At 42.5% G+C, this 25,146-nt stretch overlaps 1 protein-coding gene across 3 annotated transcripts in view; it reads left to right on the forward strand.

Moving 5' to 3' along the window:
• PALD1 (phosphatase domain containing paladin 1) overlaps positions 1-25,146 on the forward strand; it is a 354,590-nt gene that overhangs the window by 217,656 nt on the left and 111,788 nt on the right. For all 3 annotated transcript variants that reach the window (XM_073685734.1, XM_073685736.1, XM_073685735.1), the window contains 2 exons: positions 2,036-2,107; positions 5,501-5,641. In XM_073685734.1, coding sequence (XP_073541835.1) covers positions 2,036-2,107; positions 5,501-5,641 — 213 coding nt within the window. The remainder of the gene's footprint in view (positions 1-2,035; positions 2,108-5,500; positions 5,642-25,146) is intronic.

A 25,146-nucleotide genomic window follows, 5' to 3' on the forward strand; every position in this document is an offset into this window, starting at 1 on the left:
TTTAAGGATTATTAGACATGGTTTAATATTTATACCTACATACAATGATCTGGTCAATTGTATCATTGTACTATGTATGGGGAGATATTGAGCAAATCTGATTCATAACCAAATACAATGCAGTTAAATAAATCCCATACCTTCCAACTGTGCCAGGTCCAGCGGGCCCTTCTTGGATTGTGAAAGCTATCTCATGAGGGTGATGGCATGTTCTGATTTGAACGTTTAGTCCATGCCCTCTACACAGTCTGACAGAGCATGCAGCATACTGGGGGTATGGTATTGTGTGTGTGTGTGTGTGTGTGGGAGGGGAGTAGGGAGTGCATGGGGCATCATACTGTGTGGGAAGCACCTTGGGGCAGCATACTGTATGTGTGGGAGGGACCATACTGTGTGTGGAAGAGGCATCATGTCTAGGGAGTACTCTGGAGGCATTATACTATGGGAGTACACTATGGCGGCATTCTATTATATGGGTGGGGCACCTTGAAAGAACATATTGTGGGTGGGGGGACATCATGCTGTGTGGGGGGGAAGCACTGTAGAGTGAGGGAAATTCACCTTGTGATTATATACATCACTGTGTGTGTGTTGGGATCACTGAGGGGACATTCTGCTGTATGTAAGAAAGCACCGTAGGGCATATTATTGTGTAGGGGAATGGACTGGGGGATTCATACTACAGTATGTTGATGGGTACTATGTGGAACCTCTAAGATGCTTAATTAGAGACACTATTTCTGCATGTGCACACAAAAAAAGACTTGCAAGGTTAAGCGAGTGACTTTGTGACTTATGCCTCTTTGTGTGCCACAATAATTGTTCCTATTTTCATTCAAAGTTGGGGAAATATACAAAATCCACAAGTTGAAAACCACAACGATTAGAGACTGCTGGTGTTGATGGGACTTGTTTCAACTAGTTTGAAGATGTTCTCTACAACATTTTTAGTTTCCAAAAGTTTTTATTATGAAGGCACATAGAACATGCTGAAATAAAGGTGCACAATTGGATCCTTGCAGGGTTGATTCAGAATTGCAAGACACTAAGAGAAATAAAATAACAGGCAAAACGTAGCTATATAAACCCATGCATTAGGTGTAGTGATCTTACACCAAAAGTGCAAATACGGTAGAATGTAGTGAACATATTAAATATGAAAAAATTGTGTCTGTTTGATAAGTCATAAGAGTTGAATGTATACTAAAAGTGCTGACTGCTTTGAAAGGATCCCTATTGTTCATCCTAATGGCGTACAAGAAAAATGTTTTCATCTAGAATGATTGTATTAATCCGGGTTTCAACTACCTGGAGGGAGAGCGATGTGAACCTCCATCTAACAGATATATAACTTCATTCACATCTGAGTTACGGGCTCCTCTGTCATAAATTCTGTCAAATATGCCAGAGAAAAAAATGTATTCAATTCCAAAATATTATGGTCGCCATGACTGAAACCAGATTCCCTTTATAGTCATTGGGGCCTGTTCGACATTTTTGCTGTCCATTATATGTCAAAACGGAATTCACAGCCCCGATGAGAACATATCCTTTCAGTAAGGCATATGGGTTCAATAAGAATCATGTAGAATAAAAAAGTTCTAGGAATTAGAGAAGAAGCTGCCATAGCTATCGGACAATAAAGCATATGCCCCATAAGTGGGACGTATTCCCTTGCAGTATACACCCCTTGAAGTTCTCTGAGTGATCCATACCAAATATTCGGAAATCAAAAATACTCTTGTAAAAAATTTACTACATTTGCTCTTTAATAAATTCTAATTACTGTAATACATAAGCAAATTCTAAAATGTCTCTGAGGTTATACTGAGGTTTTCAGCACAGGGCATTATTGCTGCTGAACTGAGGGCAAAATACAATCATCTATGTAGAGCTCCAGTTCATGGCCATGATTTCCACCATGTTCACATTTCATAGAGTGGCTAAACACAGCAGACTTGCATTAATATTATGCAACGGTGAACCAGGAAAAATAATGTGCGCTCCATTCACAGTCTCTAAACTTGTGTTGCAGGGCATTCCTGAAGTTAGTGAGGATGAAATTGTAAGTGTTCCAGATGCCAAATATACCAAAGGAGAATTTGAGGTAAGACACCTCTTTTCTACGATAAACAAAATTACTTTACTATAACAGAAGTTATCATTGTAACATTGTAAATTTTGTTAGTAGCAGAATTTACAAACTTTCCGCTGTTTGCAATAAACCAATCAAACAAGAACAATTTAGATACCTCAACACAACTGCTACGAGTATTAAGCGATTTCTCCAAATTGAGCACAGAATCAAATACACATCAAATACCTGGACTGGCTAGGGATTTGTTAATTGTGATGTTTGATTGCGTGTTAGAAATATAGCCAAGTCAAGATAGTGTTATAAAAAGACAAGCGAAGAGATCATTGCTTTGCACAAAAAAATGAAAACAGCCCAAAAAGCTACTAAGGCATTGAATGTTCCTAGAGATAAAGTTGGGAGCAGAGGTTACAAGTTCAAAGTTAAAGAAACACTTGCTAATCTACCTGGATGTAGCAAAGAGAGAGCCATCACCGGCAGCTACCAGATTTCTGAGGAGGCATATGGTACTCAAAAACCCTTAAGTGACTGCAAAAGACCTCCAGCAATATTTGGTGGCCACAGGCACTGAGGTTTTGGTTTGCACAGTGAGCTGCTTACTAAATGCTAAAGATCTCCATGCTGGAACTCCAAGACGTACCCTTCTACTGATCTAAAAGCACAAGAAAAGTCTAGACCAATACACTTAAAAAATAAATAAAATAAATATATATATGGCTCAGAAGTTGTGGGACTCTGTTCTGTGGAGCAATGACACAAAACTGGAAATTTTTGCGCCCATTGATTGGGCATGACGGGAGGAGGAAGAATGAAGCATATGCTGATATGATTACTCTGCTTACCGTGAGGCTTGGTGGTGGCTCGGTAATACCTACAGTGAAGCATGGTGGTGGCTCAGTGATACTCTTTGGCTGCTTTGCTTCCTCTGGCACTGAAAACCTACAGCTTGTGGAGGGCAAGATGGATTCAGTCAAGTATCAGGAATTCCTAGGCGAAAACCTCATGTCTCCTGTGAGGAAGCTGAATCTTGAGCATCCAACGGGACAATGATCCCAAGCATAACTCAAAGTCCACCAATTCTTGGTCTCAGAAGTCCTGAAAGATTCTAGAGCAGTTGTCACAGTCGCCTGACTTAAATATCATAGTAATTTTGGTGTGATTTAAATGAAGAGGTCGCAGATTGCCAATCAAAAAACAATATTGGTGAACTGGAGGCCTTTGCCCATGAGGAACTCTGGGCCAGTAGCTGGTCCCTGGTTATGCATCACGTTTGCAGCCTGTCATAACAATCATACTGTGCTCTGCTGCTAAGTACTAAGAATTATTCAACTCCTTCATGACAAGAATCTTGAGTCTTTGATAGTCATTACATTAAACGTGGCATTTTCTGTTTAATTTGGAGAAATCACTAGATATATTAATTGATTAGTTATGTATTCTATCACCCCAAGGGACAAATGGAGTCACAAACTCATTCATAATTGTCAAACGAGTTGTTGGCTTATGTTTATATGGGTTACTGTTATTCCTGCCAAACCTCTTCATGCCACCCACTAGGTGGAGAATGTGTGGTTGAGGCTTCCATGTCAGTCTACAGCAAGGTCTACTCCACCACGTACAATCTCATGTTATTTAGCTTGATCTGTTGCCAGGTACAATTTGTTGCTTTCGAATACTCCCACGTGGAGATGTGTGGCATGCCGCAACGGGAACTCCCACAGACTCATTACAGGAAGTGGCAGTTAAACACACAAGATGTGCTAGAGCTTTCTAGCTTATGTAAGGGAAATGGTGTACACCAACATCCTCTAGGCTTTCCCTATTAAATGTCTGAGTAGCTGTTAGCAGCCTCCTGGCTTCTTGGTTCTAAGACATCTATGTGTCTTTGCATAGTTAGTGAAAAGATCTGGTAAAGTTGAACACAGCCTTGTATAACTTTCCATTTGGTCTAATACTGGACGTAGATGTATCCATCATCCATTTAATTTTTTTTTGTCTCCTCAGTTTTTTCATTTTTTCTGATGCACTTGTTTCCTTACATTCTTTTTTTTTTTACTGTATTATTGTCAGGTATTTTTGCAAGGATAGAGCATTATCAGCATGTTTTATAAGTTACTTGCTTAGTTTAGCTATGAAAAAGTTTGCATCATGTCAATTACAATTTCAGGTTGATGGACCAATGATGGATTAAAGGGGTTGTCCAGTACTTTTAAAAATATGCCAATGTGTTTTAACGATAAATAGAAGCTTCTTTCTAATTACCACCTGGTGCTGTTTCTGCCTGTGAGCGGCGCTATCGGTGGCCGCTCACAGGCAGCACGTGAGTCCCTGCTGATGTCACGTCAAGTAAGGCGTGACTCAGCGCTCGGGTCGCCCTGGTGGCTGCTCGGTTGTGGGCGGGGTTATTCCCCGAGTCACACCCAGCATCCATCCACCGCGCGCTTTCCCAATGAATGGGGACAGGGAGAGCGTTTGGTGGATGCCGGGTGTGACGCAGGAGAATAACCCCGCCCACAACCCAGCAGCCACCGGTGGAACACGGAAGAGGGACCATCAGCTGCAGCCTGGACTTGTCGTGACGTCAGCGGATGTCAGAGCCGGGTGCAGCCGGGGGTCATGTGATGCCTGTGAGCGGCGAGTGATCGCGCCGCTCACAGGCAGAAACCGCACCAGGAGGTAATTAGAATAAAGCTTCTATTTGTCATTAAAACACATTGGCATATTTTTAAAAGTACTGGACAACCCCTTTAACTATTAATTATGTGTTTCTTTGGCCTGTTTGCATTTACATTTTCTTTCTATGAACCTCGATACTGTCAGGATAGTGGTTTTTATTCCGTAAGTTGACAGTAGCCACTTTCTGGATATAGCTGCAGTTTTAGGTCAGAATCTGAACCACATAACCCGATAAATGTGTTTAATATCATGCACCATACCTCAAGATTATCCTTTTCTGTAAATGACTTTTGTTTGTGGTTGACTAAATGGTATTATAGAGAATGTTGCTGTCTGGTGATCATTACACATTTTTCACCACTAGAGGGCAACAACGTGCAGTTTTCACTTGCTGTATATTTTAAGATTAATTAATTTTTTTACATTTGGCTCTAGATTACATATTTGAACCTAATTTAAAGTGTAAGCTTTTGTCTATTTTTTATTTTTATTTTACTTTCTAGGCCCTAAAATTCGTGCAAATCATTGGGGTCCCGTTCCTGACACCCCCACATTGATTTAAAATGCTGTTAGGAATTGAGCAGTTTGGAAGATTAAAATGCTCGGCTCCTGCTTGATCGTGCAGACAAAGCAATGCCTATGAGCCAGATGGGCATTTGCTCAGACCATTACAAAGTAAGATATTGTCCTGCAGTATTGATTCATTTATTTGTGTTTCTCCCATTTCAGGTAGTGATGAAGATAGTTCAGCTGCTGCCAGATGGACACAAAATGAAGAAAGAAGTCGATATGGCACTTGACACTGTTAGTGAAACCATGACTCCTATGCATTATCACTTGCGAGAAATCATCATTTGCACTTATAGGCAGGTGAGTGTTCATGTTTCCTTCTTAAAAGGAGTCTGTCAGCTCAAAGTAGCCATATAAACTAAGCACATTGCCTTGCATTGGATAAAATCCCTTTAAAAAAATCACATTTTTAATGTTCTAATTGCTGTCTCTGTTTTGCAGAAATTTAAGTTTAATCAAATATTAAGATGTTTGGTGCACCCTTGGTGTGGCCAAGATACTTAGTGCTATGTTCCAACTTCCTCATTTAATGATTGACAGCATAGGCTTGCTTGGGGTAATTATTGTTTGTAGATAAGCTTCAGGTAAATCAGCACTTTCACTCTCCAGTAAGGAAAGTGAGGCATGTAAAACCAGACAATGGAACTGAGCCTCTTGGGCACTCCAAGGGCACACTGAGCACCCTAAGGGACATATCAAGTTAATCTTCAGTTTCTGCATAACACTAAATGAGGGGTTTTTTTTATAGGGACTACAGTGCATGTGCTTAGTTTATACTGTCAGTTTGGGCTGACAGACTCCCTATAATGCTTCGCTTACATATGGCTGTGTCACTGTCATTTTTATTGGGATTGCTCTTCTTAGCTGCATAATGATCCAGATGTTCTGCAAAGCTTCTGGGGAAATATCTGATTCACCTTAGCATATTTGCTTCTCAACTAATTTATGATAGTCTAGAGCCGATTCGCTGAATCCATAGTCTGTAGTGTACTAACCAATTTTCTAGGAAATCACAAATAATTTTACTTTGTCTCAGTGGCCCATAAGTCTGGTCAGATCAATCCAGAATTTCATAGGATTGATTCCAAACTAGTCTGATTTTTTTTTTTTTGCTATGTTATTCTTTTTTCCTATTTTTAGCCAGCCACTTCACATTATATGCCATAGAAAAGGTTTTTTTTTCAAAAGGAATCTGTCAGCAGGTTTTTGCAACATTGTCTGAGAGCAGCTTAATGTAGTCAAAGAGACCCTGAATCCAAATATGTACCACTTAGTGGTACATAGTGCAGCAGTTGTGACACAGAGGTTTTAGATTTAGCAATGCAGCAGAGCTGAGAAAGCAAATCCCGCCCTCACCCGGCTCTGAATTTACATTGTATAGAGACAGTGAGCTGCTCATCATAGAAGGGGGCGGAGTCGGACTAGCATGCACATACTGCTGTAGTCCAGATAATGATAATCATCAGGTGATAAAATTTTCAGTGTAAGTAAACAACAGCACACAGACAGACATGTCACATATCATTGAATTCTGTTTTTTAACTCCTAGCTCATGCTGTTGTCAGATTACATAGCAAAAACCTGCTGATAGATTCACTTTAACTTGTCTAGTAAGCAGTAATATATATTGTCACCAGAATATGAAAGTATTGTCTAGATTGGAAGTATTCTAGCCAACCTTGAGGTGTGAGAAATCACCTCCTGCGTGTCCAGTCCTACTCTAGGAAATGTATACGTATATATAGACTCAAATGGACTTCACCCTTAATATCTTTGGATTTGCAGCGATGCACTTTTTTCATAGTAAACTGAGGCTGTTGATGCCGTATGATAAGGAACGGCTTCTTCAGCTACTCTCTAATACAGTACCAGTGCGTTATTGGCTCTCATTAGGAGGATGATGGACTCATGTAATGGTGCAGGGCAGCTGTTGTCCCCACTCCATCAGCAGGGTAGAGTATTCTGATAATGGAGAGGGCAGTGGCAATCACTATGTAATGCTCCCTCCATTCCCAGCATATAGGTAATGCAAATGATGTATAGATGACCTCTTATGTCACTTGTCTTTTTTCACACTGGTGTGGACTTCTCTCTGTCAAAAGGGCAAAATGAGTGTAAATGTAAGTAATGCCTTCAGTGTTCTTATGTGGGTCAGGCTGTCATCAGGATGAAACCTTAGTATGGTTTTTGGAATGGACGACATGAGGGGGAAAAGACTTTGGGCTGGTCTCCTCTATAAAAATGATCTGCATGAGAATCTGCGTCCCATGGTTTATTTTTAATAAAAGGGTGCATTAACAGTGTGAGACCTGTAACTAACACAAAACAGTAGAACTGAACTTTATCTTTTTCCAAACACATTTGCTGCAGCTCTCTGAGCTCTGCTGTATTGCAGCAATATTGGAAAAGTGTCTGCCTGTGAGATGTAAGCTGAAGCTGAGAGGACCCTGCAGATGTGTCAGTTAGGGTTCGCTCACACTTGCGTATAAAAAATCGGTCCCATTCTCATCCAGGAGAAAGAAACTATTTTTTTTCTCACTTGTCATCAGTGTGCTGTCCGTATGCAATCTGTTTTTTTTTTTACTCAGCAACTATCAATCTTTTACAGGACCATTTACAGTTTCCTATACTACAGGATTGTAATGTATCAGTAAAAATATGATGCTATACTGTGACTCCATATGGCATGCAATGTTTTTTCTTGCACTGTACCGATTCCGGAGTCAAATTGCAGCATACATTCATGCCGAGTACGGAATAAGACCTCAGATTGCAGATATAATGGTTTCATTTTATTCAGCTTCCTATGGCCGACATACCCATATGGCTTAGGAGGGTGATCCTACTGACAGATTCCCTTCAAAAAAAGTAGCATGTACATTCATCAGGCATTTTCCGCTAGGATGACAGTCCATGCTATACAATAGAAGTCAATGGGAAGGCTAAAAAGACCCCTTTGCATCTTTGAGTGTTTGTCAACATTTTGGCTTCAAAATTGCTAGTGTCTTCATCATTGTTTAATAGAATTAAAAAAAATCTGAAAAATGACTGTAAAAAGGTGCCTAAAAAAAAGCTAAATAAATGTAAATAGCCCATGGGAAAAAACGTTAATAAAGCCCACTCAGGAGTTGCTTGAAGTTTTCAAAACTCCAGAGAAAAGGAGCGATTCCTGAACAATCTTCTTCTTTAAAAATGGATGTTTTTGACCACCGTAAACAGATTCGGTGTGAACTGTCCTTTTAAGGCTGATGGGAAGAGTCACCACCTTCAATGGTATATTGCAAAACTCAGCATAGCAAAATGTATCAAATGTGAATAGGTACAAGCTGTTTTGTTTCCTTATATTTTATTTTTTTGTGTGTTTCATCTTGACAACCAGATGCCATCTTAAAAGGGTTGTGATCCTGAAATGGCCGATCTCTTCCTGTATCATCTGCAGTTGTCACTGGGAGAGCTTCGGTGACTCTACCTGACCCATTCAGCGCTGCTCCACTGCGTCCTGCTATGGGAAACCGGTGTAACTCCTGCAAGAAATACACAAACTGTGTTACAAAAGAAAATTTAAATCAACACGCCAGATTTGTGTTTGGGGGAGTTATATTAGGGAATGATCAAATAATTTTCTTTTGTACTACCCAAGTAGTTTAGTTTTTTGTTTAGTTAAATATGTAAATCTGCTCATGAAGTTCAGTTATTTGTAACATTAAATATTTCCATTCATCTCATACATATGCAACAACATCACTAATGATTTCTTAGAAAACCTGACCTCCGTGTATCCGTGATCTGTCTAAATGTGTCACAAAGCGAGTGTGATGGAAGGCAGCAGTGCCATGCTCTCCAGTAACCCGATCCTGGTCTCATTAGCTGCTGCTTGTTGGCACCACGGTAATCCGGGCCAATGCATACAATACTTAGACACCTGTTGAAAATATTTGGTATGAGTCACGTCTCCTAACCGGCCCTAAAAACTGTCCAGTATCGTGCCTGAGTTGTGCTGTATGAAAAATGAGCAGGTGGTCTGGAATGATTCAGCAGAAAGCTATCCAGTGTAGGCTGCCAGCATAGCATTCACGAATGGCTGCCTCTGGGTTATTGACAGCTGTTTCATGCAAATGTAATGATGTCTGGCACAGGATTAGGCTCGGACTGACATTCATCATGTACCTTTTGCATATCGTTAATATGGTACTGAAAACAATTGCAAGCAGAAATCCAAGCTAATCAGCACTGAATACTGGCATATAACATTTTAATGGGCTACTACAGAGCAAGCTTCACTTATATTTTGCAGAACTGTTCCACTCTGTCCTTCAGGGGATTTAATAAATTCCCCAGCATACCTTACTTTTGGCTGGATTTGGGGACTGGCAAACTGCATATTATTTTGGTTGTATTATGTCTTCCGTATCTGACAGTAGCATGTATGCATACATCACTATACATCAGCATTATGGAGACATTTTCGGGGTATATATGATGGGTTGCAAAAAAAGACTAAATTAGAGCTAAAAATTGCAAGGGTGCAGAGAATATTTTATTTTTTGCCCTAGGTGCTATTTTATTGTTTTTGATTATGATAAAATTAACAAGAAAAATCCCAAACTGGCTGTTCTGCCCATCAACCATTTTTAACAATTGCTTCTATTTTAAACCGTAAACTGCAAAGACCCATTCCTTCTCTCTATTAAATAGCTTGGCAGCTTTGTTTTTATTTTGACAAATGTGTTGAGGACAGATTTTCTGCCACTTACTAATATATAAGTATCACAGGTTCTGCTCCTGTACAGTGCTGCCTTCCCCACAGATTATCACAGGTTCTGCTCCTGTACAGTGCTGCCTTCCTCACAGGCTATCACAGGTTCTGCTCCTGTACAGTGCTGCCTTCCTCATAGACTATCACAGGTTCTGCTCCTGTACAGTGCTGCCTTCCCCACAGATTATCACAGGTTCTGCTCCTGTACAGTGCTGCCTTCCCCACAGATTATCACAGGTTCTGCTCCTGTACAGTGCTGCCTTCCCCACAGATTATCACAGGTTCTGCTCCTGTACAGTGCTGCCTTCCTCATAGACTATCACAGGTTCTGCTCCTGTACAGTGTTGCCTTCCTCACAGGCTATCACAGGTTCTGCTCTTGTACAGTGCTGCCTTCCTCATAGACTATCACAGGTTCTGCTCCTGTACAGTGCTGCCTTCCTCATAGACTATCACAGGTTCTGCTCCTGTACAGTGCTGCCTTCCTCATAGACTATCACAGGTTCTGCTCCTGTACAGTGCTGCCTTCCTCATAGACTATCACAGGTTCTGCTCTTGTACAGTGCTGCCTTCCTCATAGACTATCACAGGTTCTGCTCCTGTACAGTGCTGCCTTCCTCATAGACTATCACAGGTTCTGCTCCTGTACAGTGCTGCCTTCCTCATAGACTATCACAGGTTCTGCTCCTGTACAGTGCTGCCTTCCCCACAGATTATCACAGGTTCTGCTCCTGTACAGTGCTGCCTTCCTCATAGACTATCACAGGTTCTGCTCCTGTACAGTGCTGCCTTCCTCATAGACTATCACAGGTTCTGCTCCTGTACAGTGCTGCCTTCCTCATAGACTATCACAGGTTCTGCTCCTGTACAGTGCTGCCTTCCCCACAGATTATCACAGGTTCTGCTCCTGTACAGTGCAGCCTTCCTCATAGACTATCACAGGTTCTGCTCCTGTACAGTGCTGCCTTCCTCATAGACTATCACAGGTTCAGCTCCTGTACAGTGCTGCCTTCCCCACAGATTATCACAGGTTCCGCTCCTGTACAGTGCAGCCTACCTCACAGATTATCACAGGTTCTGCTCCTGTACAGTGCAGCCTACCTCACAGATTATCACAGGTTCTGCTCCTGTATAGTGCTGCCTTCCCCACAGATTATCACAGGTTCTGCTTCTGTACTGTGCTGCCTTCCTCACAGGCTATCACAGGTTCTGCTCCTGTACAGTGCTGCCTTCCTCATAGACTATCACAGGTTCTGCTCCTGTACAGTGCTGACTTCCCCACAGATTATCACAGGTTCTGCTCCTGTACAGTGCTGCCTTCCTCATAGACTATCACAGGTTCTGCTCCTGTACAGTGTTGCCTTCTATCACAGGTTCTGCTCTTGTACAGTGCTGCCTTCCTCATAGACTATCACAGGTTCTGCTCCTGTACAGTGCTGCCTTCCTCATAGACTATCACAGGTTCTGCTCCTGTACAGTGCTGCCTTCCTCATAGACTATCACAGGTTCTGCTCCTGTACAGTGCTGCCTTCCTCATAGACTATCACAGGTTCTGCTCCTGTACAGTGCTGCCTTCCCCACAGATTATCACAGGTTCTGCTCCTGTACAGTGCTGCCTTCCTCATAGACTATCACAGGTTCTGCTCCTGTACAGTGCTGCCTTCCCCACAGATTATCACAGGTTCTGCTCCTGTACAGTGCTGCCTTCCTCATAGACTATCACAGGTTCTGCTCCTGTACAGTGCTGCCTTCCTCACAGGCTATCACAGGTTCTGCTCCTGTACAGTGCTGCCTTCCTCACAGGCTATCACAGGTTCTGCTCCTGTATAGTGTTGCCTTCCCCACAGATTATCACAGGTTCTGCTCCTGTACAGTGCTGCCTTCCTCATAGACTATCACAGGTTCTGCTCCTGTACAGTGCTGCCTTCCTCATAGACTATCACAGGTTCTGCTCCTGTACAGTGCTGCCTTCCCCACAGATTATCACAGGTTCTGCTCCTGTACAGTGCTGCCTTCCTCATAGACTATCACAGGTTCAGCTTCTGTACAGTGCTGCCTTCCCCACAGATTATCACAGGTTCTGCTCCTGTACAGTGCTGCCTTCCTCACAGGCTATCACAGGTTCTGCTCCTGTATAGTGTTGCCTTCCCCACAGATTATCACAAGTTCTGCTCCTGTACAGTTCTGCCTTCCTCATAGACTATCACAGGTTCTGCTCCTGTACAGTGCTGCCTTCCTCACAGGCTATCACAGGTTCTGCTCCTGTACAGTGCTGCTTTCCTCACAGGCTATCACAGGTTCTGCTCCTGTACAGTGTTGCCTTCCTCACAGGCTATCATAGGTTCTGCTCCTGTACAGTGCAGCCTTCCTCATAGATTATCACAGGTTCTGCTCCTGTACAGTGCTGCTTTCCTCACAGGCTATCACAGGTTCTGCTCCTGTACAGTGTTGCCTTCCTCACAGGCTATCACAGGTTCTGCTCCTGTACAGTGCAGCCTTCCTCATAGATTATCACAGGTTCTGCTCCTGTACAGTGCTGCCTTCCTCATAGGCTATCACAGGTTCTGCTCCTGTACAGTGCTGCCTGCCTCACAGGCTATCACAGGTTCTGCTCCTGTACAGTGCTGCCTTCCTCACAGATTATCACAGGTTCTGCTCCTGTACAGTGCAGCCTTCCTCACAGATTATCACAGGTTCTGCTCCTGTACAGTGCTACCTTCCTCACAGGCCATCACAGGTTCTGCTTCTGTACAGTGCTGCCTTCCTCACAGATTATCACAGGTTCTGCTCCTGTACAGTGCTGCCTTCCTCACAGATTATCACAGGTTCTGCTCCTGTACAGTGCAGCCTTCCTCATAGACTATCACAGGTTCTGCTCCTGTACAGTGCAGCCTTCCTCACAGATTATCACAGGTTCTGCTCCTGTACAGTGCAGCCTTCCTCACAGATTATCACAGGTTCTGCTCCTGTACAGTGCTGCCTTCCTCACACAGGGGAGAGCAAGTTCCTTATACAATGGCAGGGACCCTATAGGGTGGTGGGAAAGGTCAACTATATATTACACCAACCAGGAAAAGGAAGGACTTTCTCATATATTAACAACCTGCTAAAACTTTGGAAGGGTAAGAACGTGCTCGAAACCCCTTGCTGGTTGGTCTGGTCAGAAGCCAAACTTGCAGGTGTCATAGTGGCAGGAACTTTGCTGCTTTCCAAAAATCAGCATGGCCTAAAATTGGTACCTAAACATAGGTGCAGGTTCTTAGAGTTACAAGGTCTCCCTCGTGTCATCAAGCATGAGCCTCACGTTGGGGTCAATTTAAAGCTATGTAGGCACTGTGTGTTGGCAGATGATGCCCATCCTCTGGCTTTGGGCAGAGGGGAGTGGTATGTAGCAAAGCCAGATAGGCTAGAGTAAATCCTAGCTCTACAGGTTCTGATTAGATCACCTGGCTAGCCCTGCATATAACCAGGCTAGCTGTTTTTCTTTGTCAGGCAGGGAAGCTGACCAGACCGGATTTGTCTTGGAACTGGAGAAAGAGACTAACCAGAATCCCTCACTGAGAAGAGTCTGCACAGGCCGTAAGCAGAGAACCACAAATAATAGTGGTTGCTATGGATAATAGCTGTGTTGTTTGGCCGAGCTGGGGCTAGGTCAGCCGTGTATGAGCAGCCAGGGTCTGTTCTAATTAGTTAGGGCCTGGACAAGGCTACAGATTTCTGTTTGAGTTTGTTTTGGTGCTGTGCAAACTGTGGAAAAGAATAAAACATGCACTATGTGAACGCTACCTAAGAATGAATGCCTAATGCCAAGCAGAGCGCATGAATCCCTGCACAGTCTATTAGTATTCCTTATTTTACTGTATTCCTCAGTTTATGTATTGGTACATAAACTTCTCCAGTTATGTTACTGCTTTTTATTTTACTACCTTTCGTGAGCACACATTCCGGAGAGGGAAGTTTATGAAACAGTGGCAGCTGCTGGAATCTCACAGGCTGGTAATCGTATACACACAAGATGCCTGATAACAGTAGCAGTTCATATTACACCTTATATCATCTGGATTTCTAGTACCTGGAAGACTAATATTATTTATATGTAGAAGTGTTAAAATGGCTTCATAAGCTAAAAGTGGAGACTGTTGGGTTCCTAGATGGAGATGTTGAAATATGTTCTTGACCAATAATTAAGTGAGCAAATGTATTATCTCCAAGCACTGTGAACTAGAATTGATGAAGTGATATGCAGAGAGTGGAAACTTGTAACATTCCTTTCCTTATACTTCAAACCGGTTGCTATTGCAGACCAGGCAAAAAAGCTTGAAAATTCCTTTTTTTGTAGAGTTTTTTTTTTTTATTAAGGGGGATATGTCACCTGGTTTTTGCTACCCCATCTGAAAGCCACATAATCAAGGGACATAGACCCATATTCCAGTGATGTATCACTTATTGGGCTGCTTGCTGTAGTTTTGAATTCTTTGTTTTATTTGATGCAGATCTACCAGTTCTCAGAATGCTGAGCTCTGTATAACCCGCCCACACCACTAATTGGCAGATTTCTGTGTACTCTGGCTGCTTTCTGCCTATGCACAGTCAGCGGTGGGGTCGGAGTTAGAGGGCTCATGAATATGTGGACTTTATGGCAGCAAAGGTTGATTCCTGATGTTACCATACTTGGTGTTAAATTGTGTCTTGTGAATGCAGCTACAGAAGGAGAATTATTAACTTACAAGTGTCCTGTCCATACAAGCTGGTTCAAAAATTAATTACTAATGGGTGTAATATAGATTATCCATAGGGAGCTGTTGGCACATCCTATCCATCACCAAGCATGAAAGGATGACCCATGTGTAAGCAAGTAATGGGTGAAAATTGCTGACCTTGCACATATTATCTGTAAGTTTCACATTGTTTTACACTATATTTTAATTTAAAAAAATGCCTGAAAGGCATGTGGACATCATATTGTTTCCAGCTCATAGTCTGGTGGATTCCTTGCATTAGATGGACATTCCTTTACCTGAATAGTCACCTTGTTAAGCTACATTTCTGGGCAACTAAGGTTTTCTCCACCAAAATCCATTTCCCAGGGGATTTCAACAAGGTATTTTTTTTTTTAACTCTTCCATAATCACAAAATTAGATACCATCACTGTAGAAAACCTGTAAAGAATACAAGGAAGGCCATCTAGATGCTTTGTAACATCTGTGTATCTCCTCACTATTGGTGGACATTGGTAATTCTTCACTTCTCCACTGGGTGATACTGCAGTTTTTCTGTAGTTTTCTGGCATGTTCTAATTAGCAAATTGTATTCAACAAAAAAATGGATCACTGGTACATACATCTGTATATCAAATTAATGTTTGACATGCAATGTAAGGTTTTTGGCCAAGTAAGAATTATTTATTGCATGCTACAACTATAATGTAAATTAATGATCAGATATCCTGGTGTAATATTGCAGTGCAGTTCAATAAGTAATGAAATATTCATAAATTACTATTGTAAAACCATCTCTGCCACTCACCACAATTTAACAGTGAGAAGGATATCATGGTGAATTTGTGTGGGGGCTGGGAACATTGGATGTTTGATGGATATGACCTTTTTCCTCTTTTTGTCTGTTGGTTGGCAGTAATTGACAACATATGGGCGTATTTATGGGCATCCTGTTCTCTTCCTGTGTGAAACCAGCCATGCCTCAAAACAGTATCTCACAAACCTTATGTGCAGGAAACCAAGGTAGAAACCTCTCCATTAACAATTTCCTCAGTAGACTGTGGTGTGACATGATCATTTTGACAAATGTTATTCCAAAGTAACGCTATAGTGTCCTTGTGGGTTTAGTATATTGTATTTGAAATCAGGACTTGTTAAAAATAGAGACAGTTCACATTTGGGTAAGGGAATATGTTGTATTTGCCTTCTTCAGGTTTTAGGCAACTCTAGGTCACAACATAGGAAGTAGTTGCTCCTGGTTCTGAATAGCCAGAAACGCATTGACCGATGTCCCACGTGACAGTAAAAGTCCAATACATCTCTTAAACGTAGTCTGTCCCCAGTTTTTTTTCTTCCACCTAATATTGTAGGGGCAGACGCCTTGATTCCAGATATGTCACTTACTAGGCTGCTTGCTGTAGTTTTGATAAATTCTCTGTTTTTTTTCTGCTCCAGATCTACCAGTTATCTGAATGCGGAGCTCTGCATAACCCCTCCCACACCACTGATTGACAGCTCTCTGTGTACACCGTGCATAGGCAGAAAGTGGTAGGGGCGGATTTATACAGAGCAGATTTCTTAAACCTCTCAGTGATGATTTCTTACTAATAAAACACTGTTTTATTAAAACTGCAGCAAGTATGTGATATATGGCTGGAATCAGGGTCTCTGTCTCCACATTTTGCTGCTTTTAGATTAGGTAGCAAAAATTTGGTGGCAAGTTTCTCATTAATGAGAAATGCTTGGGTCATTAATATAAGAATTGTAGTAGAACACTCATTGAACCTACAGGCAACATGACAATTTATTGTTCTTGTGTAACTAATTCAAAAGTGACAACCAGTATGGCTACAAATATGTTGCCATGTTTGCAAAATAGTTGGCCATCATAAAAAAAAAAAATCAAGAATGATCTTTGACATTTTCTTTTCTGTCCCCATTGGGGCTCACAATCTAAATCCCCTATCAGGTTGTACCGATGTGGCCAGTACAGCCTTTCACTGGCCTCATCAGTGGTGCATAAGTCACCTCTGAGGCCACTGATTGGCTGCAGCAGTCATATGTCCGTCACTGCTGCAAAAGTAACCAAGAATGGCATTGGACCCAAGCACCATTACTGAGGTCTTGTGAACTAAATATGTGGATAATTTTACTGCTTGGGTATAATAACATTGACAATTGTTTGAGAGTTAGGCCGCTCTATAAGGATTTCTCTCTGTGCAAGAGGATTTATTCCGCTTTTAGCTAAGCACCGCCACCCTGCAAGGTTTCTTAATATGAAGTCAAAAAACAAAACAATCTTTTCTCTAAACATAGGTAAATTGTTCCTTAGTTTCCTGGAAAGCATACAGCCTATAAGCACCAGCCCTGAGTATTAGACTTAAGATTATAAAAAGCATATAATATGCAAACTGGGTCTTGGCACAGAGATTCCAAACACGATAATAAATGTATTTATCACTAAATTTATATTGAATGTATCTAAAATTAGCCCCCATTTTCTTTTTTTCTTTTTTTTTTATGTAAAATTGAACGTTTCACATTTCTTTGATTTTAATACTTGATTTATTTTGTAATAAGTAAATTTAAGTTCCTGGCGGCAGGTTATTATAAAGAAATAAGTTGCATTGTACTTGTCTTCCCCCAGTTCACAGTTAAGCCTCCGCCGCTGCTCCCGGTGTCAGGTATTGGCTGTAGCAATGATATCGTGTCGACAGCGCAGCAGCCAATCAGTGCCCTCAGCGGCTCTGAAGAGGTCGTTCCATCTACACTGCTGGAGCCACTAAGCTCACTGATTGGCTGCTGTGCTTTCGACGTGACCTCAGCGCCACAGCCAATGCTGGACACTGGGAGCATTGGCGGAAACTCACCAGTGGATGCGGCAAAGGGAGTACGGCGTGGTTTGTTTCTTTATCATAACCTGCAGCTGGGGACATTCATTTACTGAAAGGGAACAACACCTTTTAATTGTGCCTTATTATATACTGTATTTCATGTAGTGGGTAATTAAATGAGTAATTACATTTTCACTTTAGTAATCTGCTAAAATTCTTACAACCACATCCCTAATCTAAGGCTGAAACCCCATTTATAGTTTTTGAGTAAGTCAAACATAAGATTGGAAACAAAGGAGCTAAAAAGTTAAAGTAAAAAGTCAGGACTAATAATTTTCATCTATCCACTGTTGTGAACGTAACACACACTCACTCATGGATAACTGAAAAAGGGAAGACCAACTACAGGGAGACACCACACCCACACCCAACTGGTCCCTGTACAGACTAGAAAGACCCTGGCTTCACAACTCAAAAACACCACCGTGGGCCTGGCTTCCTGAAAGGCCATCGAGGGGTTTCTCGTACCTCCCGTGGAACCAGAGGGGAGGCTGCAACACACTGCCAACAAGAGGAGAGGAAATTGTTGCGGAAGATACGAAAACCCAGGGTGATAAAATTAAAACATGTTCATATAAGGTAGAGAGGGAGAACTAAGGAATACGAATAACCTCCCAGAAACCTGAAAAGATGACAGGAAGAAGAATTGGATAGGAAAAGAAATAGACTTACTGCAGAAATTCAACTGGTGTTTACCATGCAAGGTAAACCCCTTAGTTGAAGGGCTGTAGCTCCTAAACCCAAGTCCACTTAAAGGTGTAGCCAGCAAGGAAGTGCAATGAAGGGTGAAAATATAAAACCCAACCCAGAATTTGATAGGGCAGACCAAAATGGGAAAATGTGAAACACCTAGAGAGGAGCAAACAAAGAAGGGGGACCAAAGACTATTGGAACCATCAGCATTTGGACAGGGAAGAAAAGGCAATAGCTCAGCAGACAGAGGAACCGACCACAGAGTAACAGGTCAGCAGAACAAGTCCCCAAACCAGCCATAACACCCACTCTTAGCTGTGGCTAAAACTGCCACAAAGACTGCATGTGTGATTCCAGTCTAAGGGCCCCTTAACACACATACAGTTTTGTTCTTCATTTTTGAAGACTTGTAAAACAAAAAATAAAAAAAAACAGCGTGAATTTGAAGCATCTGTTGTAGCTTAGAAAGAAAATGTTTGAAATGTTAATTTAAAAAAATAGCATTTTTTTTTACCATTTTCAAGTCCTATACAAAGGTCTATGTGTCTGGGACAATTCATGCCCTTCATCCCTTCCTAATAAAACGGGTACGCTCTTGTAATGTGAATAATGCTGTAGAATGTGCATATATTTCAATAACTGTTTTATTTCTATTGATGTTGTGGATGACTGTTGCACTTTAATAATGGTGAGTTCTGATATTGTATTATATGGAACATAGGGACAGTTTAAAGAATAGGATATAACATGGGACAAAGTGATAGAAGTATAGCTAGGAATATGAATTACAGTGGAGGGCACTGTAGATCAGGAAGTAGTTAGGTAGAGTAAGGTAAGGGTTAACGGATATAGGAACATCCCGAGTTAGGGAGGGGGGCAAGGTTATATAAGGGGAAGTATTTCCTGGTTTAAGGCAGCGTCACACTTAGCGACGCTACAGCGATCCCGACAACGATACGACCTGGCAGGGATCGTTGCTGCGTCGCTATGTGGTCGCTGGTGAGATGTCAAACTGTCAGATCTTCCCAACGACGCAGCAACGATACGGCAACCCGTAGCGACCTGTATAACGATGGAACGCAAATGCACGCCTATGTGTCTCAGTTCTGAGTCGCCAACGAGGTCGTTGGTAAGGTGTCAAACACACGGATACATGCTACCCAGCGGGACCTCAACGATCAAAAAATGGTCCAGGCCATTTCGACACGACCAGCGATCTCACAGCAGGGGCCTGGTCGCTGCTACGTGTCAAACGTAGCGAGATCACTGCTGAGGTCGCTGTTGCGTCACAAAACTTGTGACTCAGCAGAGATCTCGCTAGCGATCTCGCTTAGTGTGACGGGGTCTTTAGGCACATAGAGATATAGATAAAGTTGGAGATATCTTTCTCCAAACAGTGCTATCTAAGAAGTACAGCAGGAGTTCAGGGCCAGTGGGCCGAAAGTCACGCAGGACACCAAGAAAGAAAAAGGAGAAAGCAGCAACATGAGAACAGCTGCGACCAATTTCAGTGAATCATCCCTTCACGTCCAAGACCAATTGCTTGGAAAAGGTTTGGAGGACCTAGCCTTGTTTTCGTTCCCAGAGGGAAAAATGGACATGGATTTAAAGGTAGAAATAAGGTCAGAGTTGCGGGAGGCTATGGAGCCAGGCAGAACATCCTGTGGGCAAGAAGAGCCAGGAGAGAGAGGGATAATGCAGGTGTAAGAAACTGTTACCACTGTAACACACTGTGTTCATGACTAAAACTGAACTGGGGCAGCATGGTGGTTCAGTGGTTAGCACTGCAGCCTTGCAGCGCTGGGGTCCTGGGTTCAAATCCCACCAAGGACAACATCTGCAAGGAGTTTTTATGTTCTCCCTTTGTTTGGGTGGGTTTCCTCCGGGTTCTCCTGTTTCCTCCCACACTCCAAAGACATACTGATAGGGAATTTAGATTGTGAGCCCCAATGTGAACAGTGCTGATATTGTCTGTGAAGCTCTGTGGAATTAATGGCACTATATAATTAAAATAAATAAACTGAACATTTTAATGTTGGATTGTTGAAAAAGGATTAAGTGTCGGGTGTGAATTGTGTGACAGAGTCCGGACCCAGGATCGTGACACAAACGGACAAACAATGAGTGTTATACACATGGCAGACAGGACATTATCTTTTATTTGTGGGGTGTGGGAGAACAGCAGCCTCTCGCCCATGACTGTCGCCCTGTACATCTTACATATGAACAGCTAAACCCAAAGCATGATGTGTTTTGAAAAGAAAAAATGCTGCAACAGCAAAACCCTGAAAAGATAAATCCTTAGAACAGACTTTTAAATTATTTGCTATAGACATGGATTTATACAGTGTGAACCGTAAAAATTAAAACAAATAAAGCTATACTCACCCCCGAGGCCCCGGCGTGGCTGCAGCGCTGCTTCCTGGCTGGTTCCCGGCTGCCGGCATATCGCGAGACAGAGCGGTGAAGGGCCTGCGGTCACATGACTGTGGCGTCACCGCATGTCCTCAAGCGATGCCGGCATTCAGAGAGAAGCCGCCGGACAGGTGAATATAACTTTATTTGTTATTTTATTCTTTTTTTTACAGGTACAATGGTACCCAGGTCTGGATGAGAGTCTCCTCTCCTCCAGAACTGGGTACCATCCGCACATAGAGACGCATAGAAGCTGCTTGTAAAAATGTACAGTCGGGGTTTCTATGCGTCTCAATGCAAGTCAATGGCGGGAGTTCCGCTGCGCTTCCGCAAAATTAAATGACATGCTGCGGATTTTTGTACGCAGCATAAACGCTGCGGAAAAATCTGCAGCATGTGCATAGAACATGCGGAATCCCCTTGGGGACCATGGGGTGCGGATTACCTAGCGTTTCACAAGCGTTTATGCTGCGGAAATTCCGCAGCATAAACGCTTGAAAAACGCTACGTGGGCACTCAGCCTAAGTGGGATTTCTTGCCTTATAAATGGGGTTGGGACCATCAGTTGTGTTGTGCAGAAGTCAGGTGGATACACAACTGATAGTCCTACTGAATAGACTGTTAGCTGCTTTTTTCTTGCCATAATACAAATTCTAAGTAAAGAAAAATGAGTGGCCATCATTACTTTAAGAAATTAAGGTCTGTCAGTGCGAAAAATTGGGCAAACTTTGAAAGTGTCCCCAAGTGCAGTTGCAAAAACCATCAAGCGCTACAAAGAAACTGGCTCACATGAGGACCGCCCCAGGAAAGGAAGACCAAGAGTCACCTCTGCTTCTGAGGATAAGTTTATCCGAGTCACCAGCATCAGAAATCGCAGGTTAACAGCAGCTCAGATTAGAGACCAGGTCAATGCCACACAGAGTTCTAGCTGCAGACACATCTCTACAACAGCTGTTAAGAGGAGACTTTGTGCAGCAGGCCTTCATGGTAAAATAGCTGCTAGGAAACCACTGCTAAGGACAGGCAACAAGCAGAAGAGACTTGTTTGGGCTAAAGAACACAAGGAATGGACATTAGACCAGTGGAAATCTGTGCTTTGGTCTGATGAGTCCAAATTTGAGATCTTTGGTTCCAACCACCGTGTCTTTGTGCGACGCAGAAAAGGTGAACGGATGGACTCTACATGCCTGGTTCCCACCGTGAAGCATGGAGGTGGTGGTGTGATGTTGTGGGGGTGCTTTGCTGGTGACACTGTTGGGGATTTATTCAAAATTGAAGGCATACTGAACCAGCATGGCTACCACAGCATCTTGCAGCGGCATGCTATTCCTTCCAGTTTGCGTTTAGTTGGATCATCATTTATTTTTCAACAGGGCAATGACCCCAAACACACCTCCAGGCTGTGTAAGGGCTATTTGACCAAGAAGGAGAGTGATGGGGTACTACGCCAGATGACCTGGCCTCCACAGTCACCAGACCTGAACCCAATCGAGATGGTTTGGGGTGAGCTGGACCGCAGAGTGAAGGCAAAAGGGCCAACAAGTGCTAAGCATCTCTGGGAACTCCTTCAAGATTGTTGGAAGACCAATTCCGGTGACTACCTCTTGAAGCTCCTCAAGAGAATGCCAAGAGTGTGCAAAGCAGTCATCAAAGCAAAAGGTGGCTACTTTGAAGAACCTAGAATATAAGACATATTTTCAGTTGTTTCACACTTTTTTGTTAAGTATATAATTCCACATGTGTTAATTCATAGTTTTGATGCCTTCAGTGTGAATGTACAATTTTCAAAGAGACGGTGTGTCCAAACTTTTGGTCTGTACTGTACCTCTAGTAGACGATTCCTTGGATCCCAAGGGGTCCAAGGTAAACAGTTACTGGATCCGTGATCCCGTCCAGCGAGCAGGCAGTTTGAATCCTGTGGAAAACAAATACTTTTTCCTGTAGTAGTGTTCCTGATTCTATGCACCGCTGAGCCCCTAGGAAAAAGCACTTTTCTGCCACTCATATTACTGGGCAGTCTTTCAGTTTAGCACGGACCCTGAAAGTCTCTGTGCTCTCGGGACTGAAACCCGGCCTTGTGCAGCTTGCCCTTGTACAGGGTACTCCATAATGCTACATCTTCCTCACACTACAACTACAGAAGCACCTCCTCCCCTCTCTGAGGGATCATGCACAACTTCCTAGTTTGGACAAAAGTTCATAATCCTCCAGTAAGGGATCAGGAGCAATGTGTATATGTAATGAAAACAGTAGAGAATTTAGCCTTCACCGTTGTTGGCAATACAGATAATTATATTACACATGCAGGCATTTTGTGGCGCTACAGACATGGGCGCCACACATCCACAATTACAGATAGAAACTAAAACCACTTCTACATCTTGCTTGTTAATTAATAAGCCCACTGATCTGCTTTGTGCCAGAATAGTGCAAGGAAACAAGACTTCACACACATAACAGAAGGAATCCAACACTGGAGCAATGTTGTGTTTAGAACAGGTGAGAGGCATCAGACCGGTATCTAAGGGAGGAGCATTGCGGCTTTAAAAGTCTCTTCACTGTGACATGCGTAACATGTCGCTCTCCGCAAGGTGGAATGTTACCCATTAGATACCGGTCTGACGCCTCTCACCCAGCCAAACCAGAACTCACACTTTGCACTGACGAGGGGCAGTACCCCGATACACAGTGTCTGCAAATTGAGTTTCAGGTTCTGGCTTATATCCTAAGTCATGTGATAAGGCATGTTAAAGTGTCGCTATTGAGTTTTAGGATTGCTACTTCCTGTAGGTGGCACTAGAGTTCTGGTCCTCTTCCTCTCTAATGAGACAATTTGCATTCTTTTTGCAAATGGCACATCTAGAATTGTCAATATTTGCCCACTCTTCCTTGCAATAGCTCTCCAAATCTGTTAGATTTCTAGAGCATCTCCTGTGTATTGTGCACTCTTCAGGTCACCTACAGATTTTCAATTGGATTTAGGTCTGAGCTCTGAATGGGCTATTCTAAAACTTCAATCCTCTTCTGGCCAAGCTATGCTTTTGTTGATTTGGTGGTATTCTTAGGGTTATTGTCATGTTGAAAGGTGAAATTCCTATTCATTTTCAGCTTTCCTCAAACGCCTGAAAGTTTTTAATTCAAAATTGATCAATATTTGGAATTGTTCATAATTCCCTCACCTTGACTAAAGCCACAGTTCCAGGTTCTGAAAAACTGAAACAATGCATAATGCTGCCTCCACCATGGTTTACTGTGGATATGGTGTTCTTTTGGTGATGCGCAGTGTTGGCTTTGTGTCAAACATACCTTTTGGAATTATGGCCGAAAAGTTGAACCTTAGTCTCGTCAAACTAAAACACGTTTTCCCACATGCTTTTGATAGACTTGATGCAGGTTTTGGCAAAACATAGTCAAGTTTGGATGCATTTCTTGTAACAAAAATCTTCCCTCTTGCCATCTGACCCCACAGGGGTGACTCTTGTCACGTGCAGTACAACCAGTACTTTACTGAAATTTCTGTAGCTTTTATAATGTTGCTGTAGGCCTCTTGGCAGCCTCCCAAACCAAACAGACCAATTTTCTTTTTGTCTTTTTATCAGTTTTAGGTAGTGTCACTGTTCTGCCCAATTTAAGCCACTTCCTGATGACCATCTTCACAGTGTTCCATGGTTTATCTAATGTCTTGGAAAAATTTTCTATCCTTCTGACTGATACCTTTCAACAATGAGCTCCCTTTGCTGTGTTGTAAGCTGTTTACAATTTTGCTGTAAAATACAACTGAGGAAACATCACTAAATACCTTCTAGAATGAATAAACATTATATGGGGTTAATCAGAATCATTATAAATGATGGCAGCTGTGTACTGACTACTATGTAACATGAGTTCAAATGTGATTGGCTAATTGTTAACACAATCACATTGTCATGGGTGTGTCAGATGTGACAGACAGTCGCCCTGCAGTTAGTTGCAGAAGACCTCTTCATTTGGCATTACAGACACCTTCTTAGCTGTTTCACTCTAGGACCCAGCGGCTACCTCCTTCCTTCTAATTTACACCCTGGGCTGGGTGTTTAAAAAGTTTCACTTTACAGCAGGAAGGTGCCGGTGATACTCGCATGTTTCCTTGTGAATGCTTGGAGCTCTCAGACTGCCATTTTCCTCTGTGGTGCTAGGAGGACGCTTGGAGTTATCTCTCTGAAGTCAGCTGAAGCTAAGCTACTTTCCCCCGTATTTGTCTCCTTTGTTGTCTTTAGTCGTTAGTGGGGATCGACTGGTGCTCACCCCCCTTCCCTATCCAGGGCCAAGCATTATGGAAATACAGGGTTT

This window comes from Phyllobates terribilis, unplaced genomic scaffold, assembly GCF_046119375.1.
Source record: "Phyllobates terribilis strain yellow unplaced genomic scaffold, ASM4611937v1 Scaffold_5__5_contigs__length_657084704, whole genome shotgun sequence".
In the NCBI taxonomy this organism is placed as follows: domain Eukaryota; kingdom Metazoa; phylum Chordata; class Amphibia; order Anura; family Dendrobatidae; genus Phyllobates; species Phyllobates terribilis.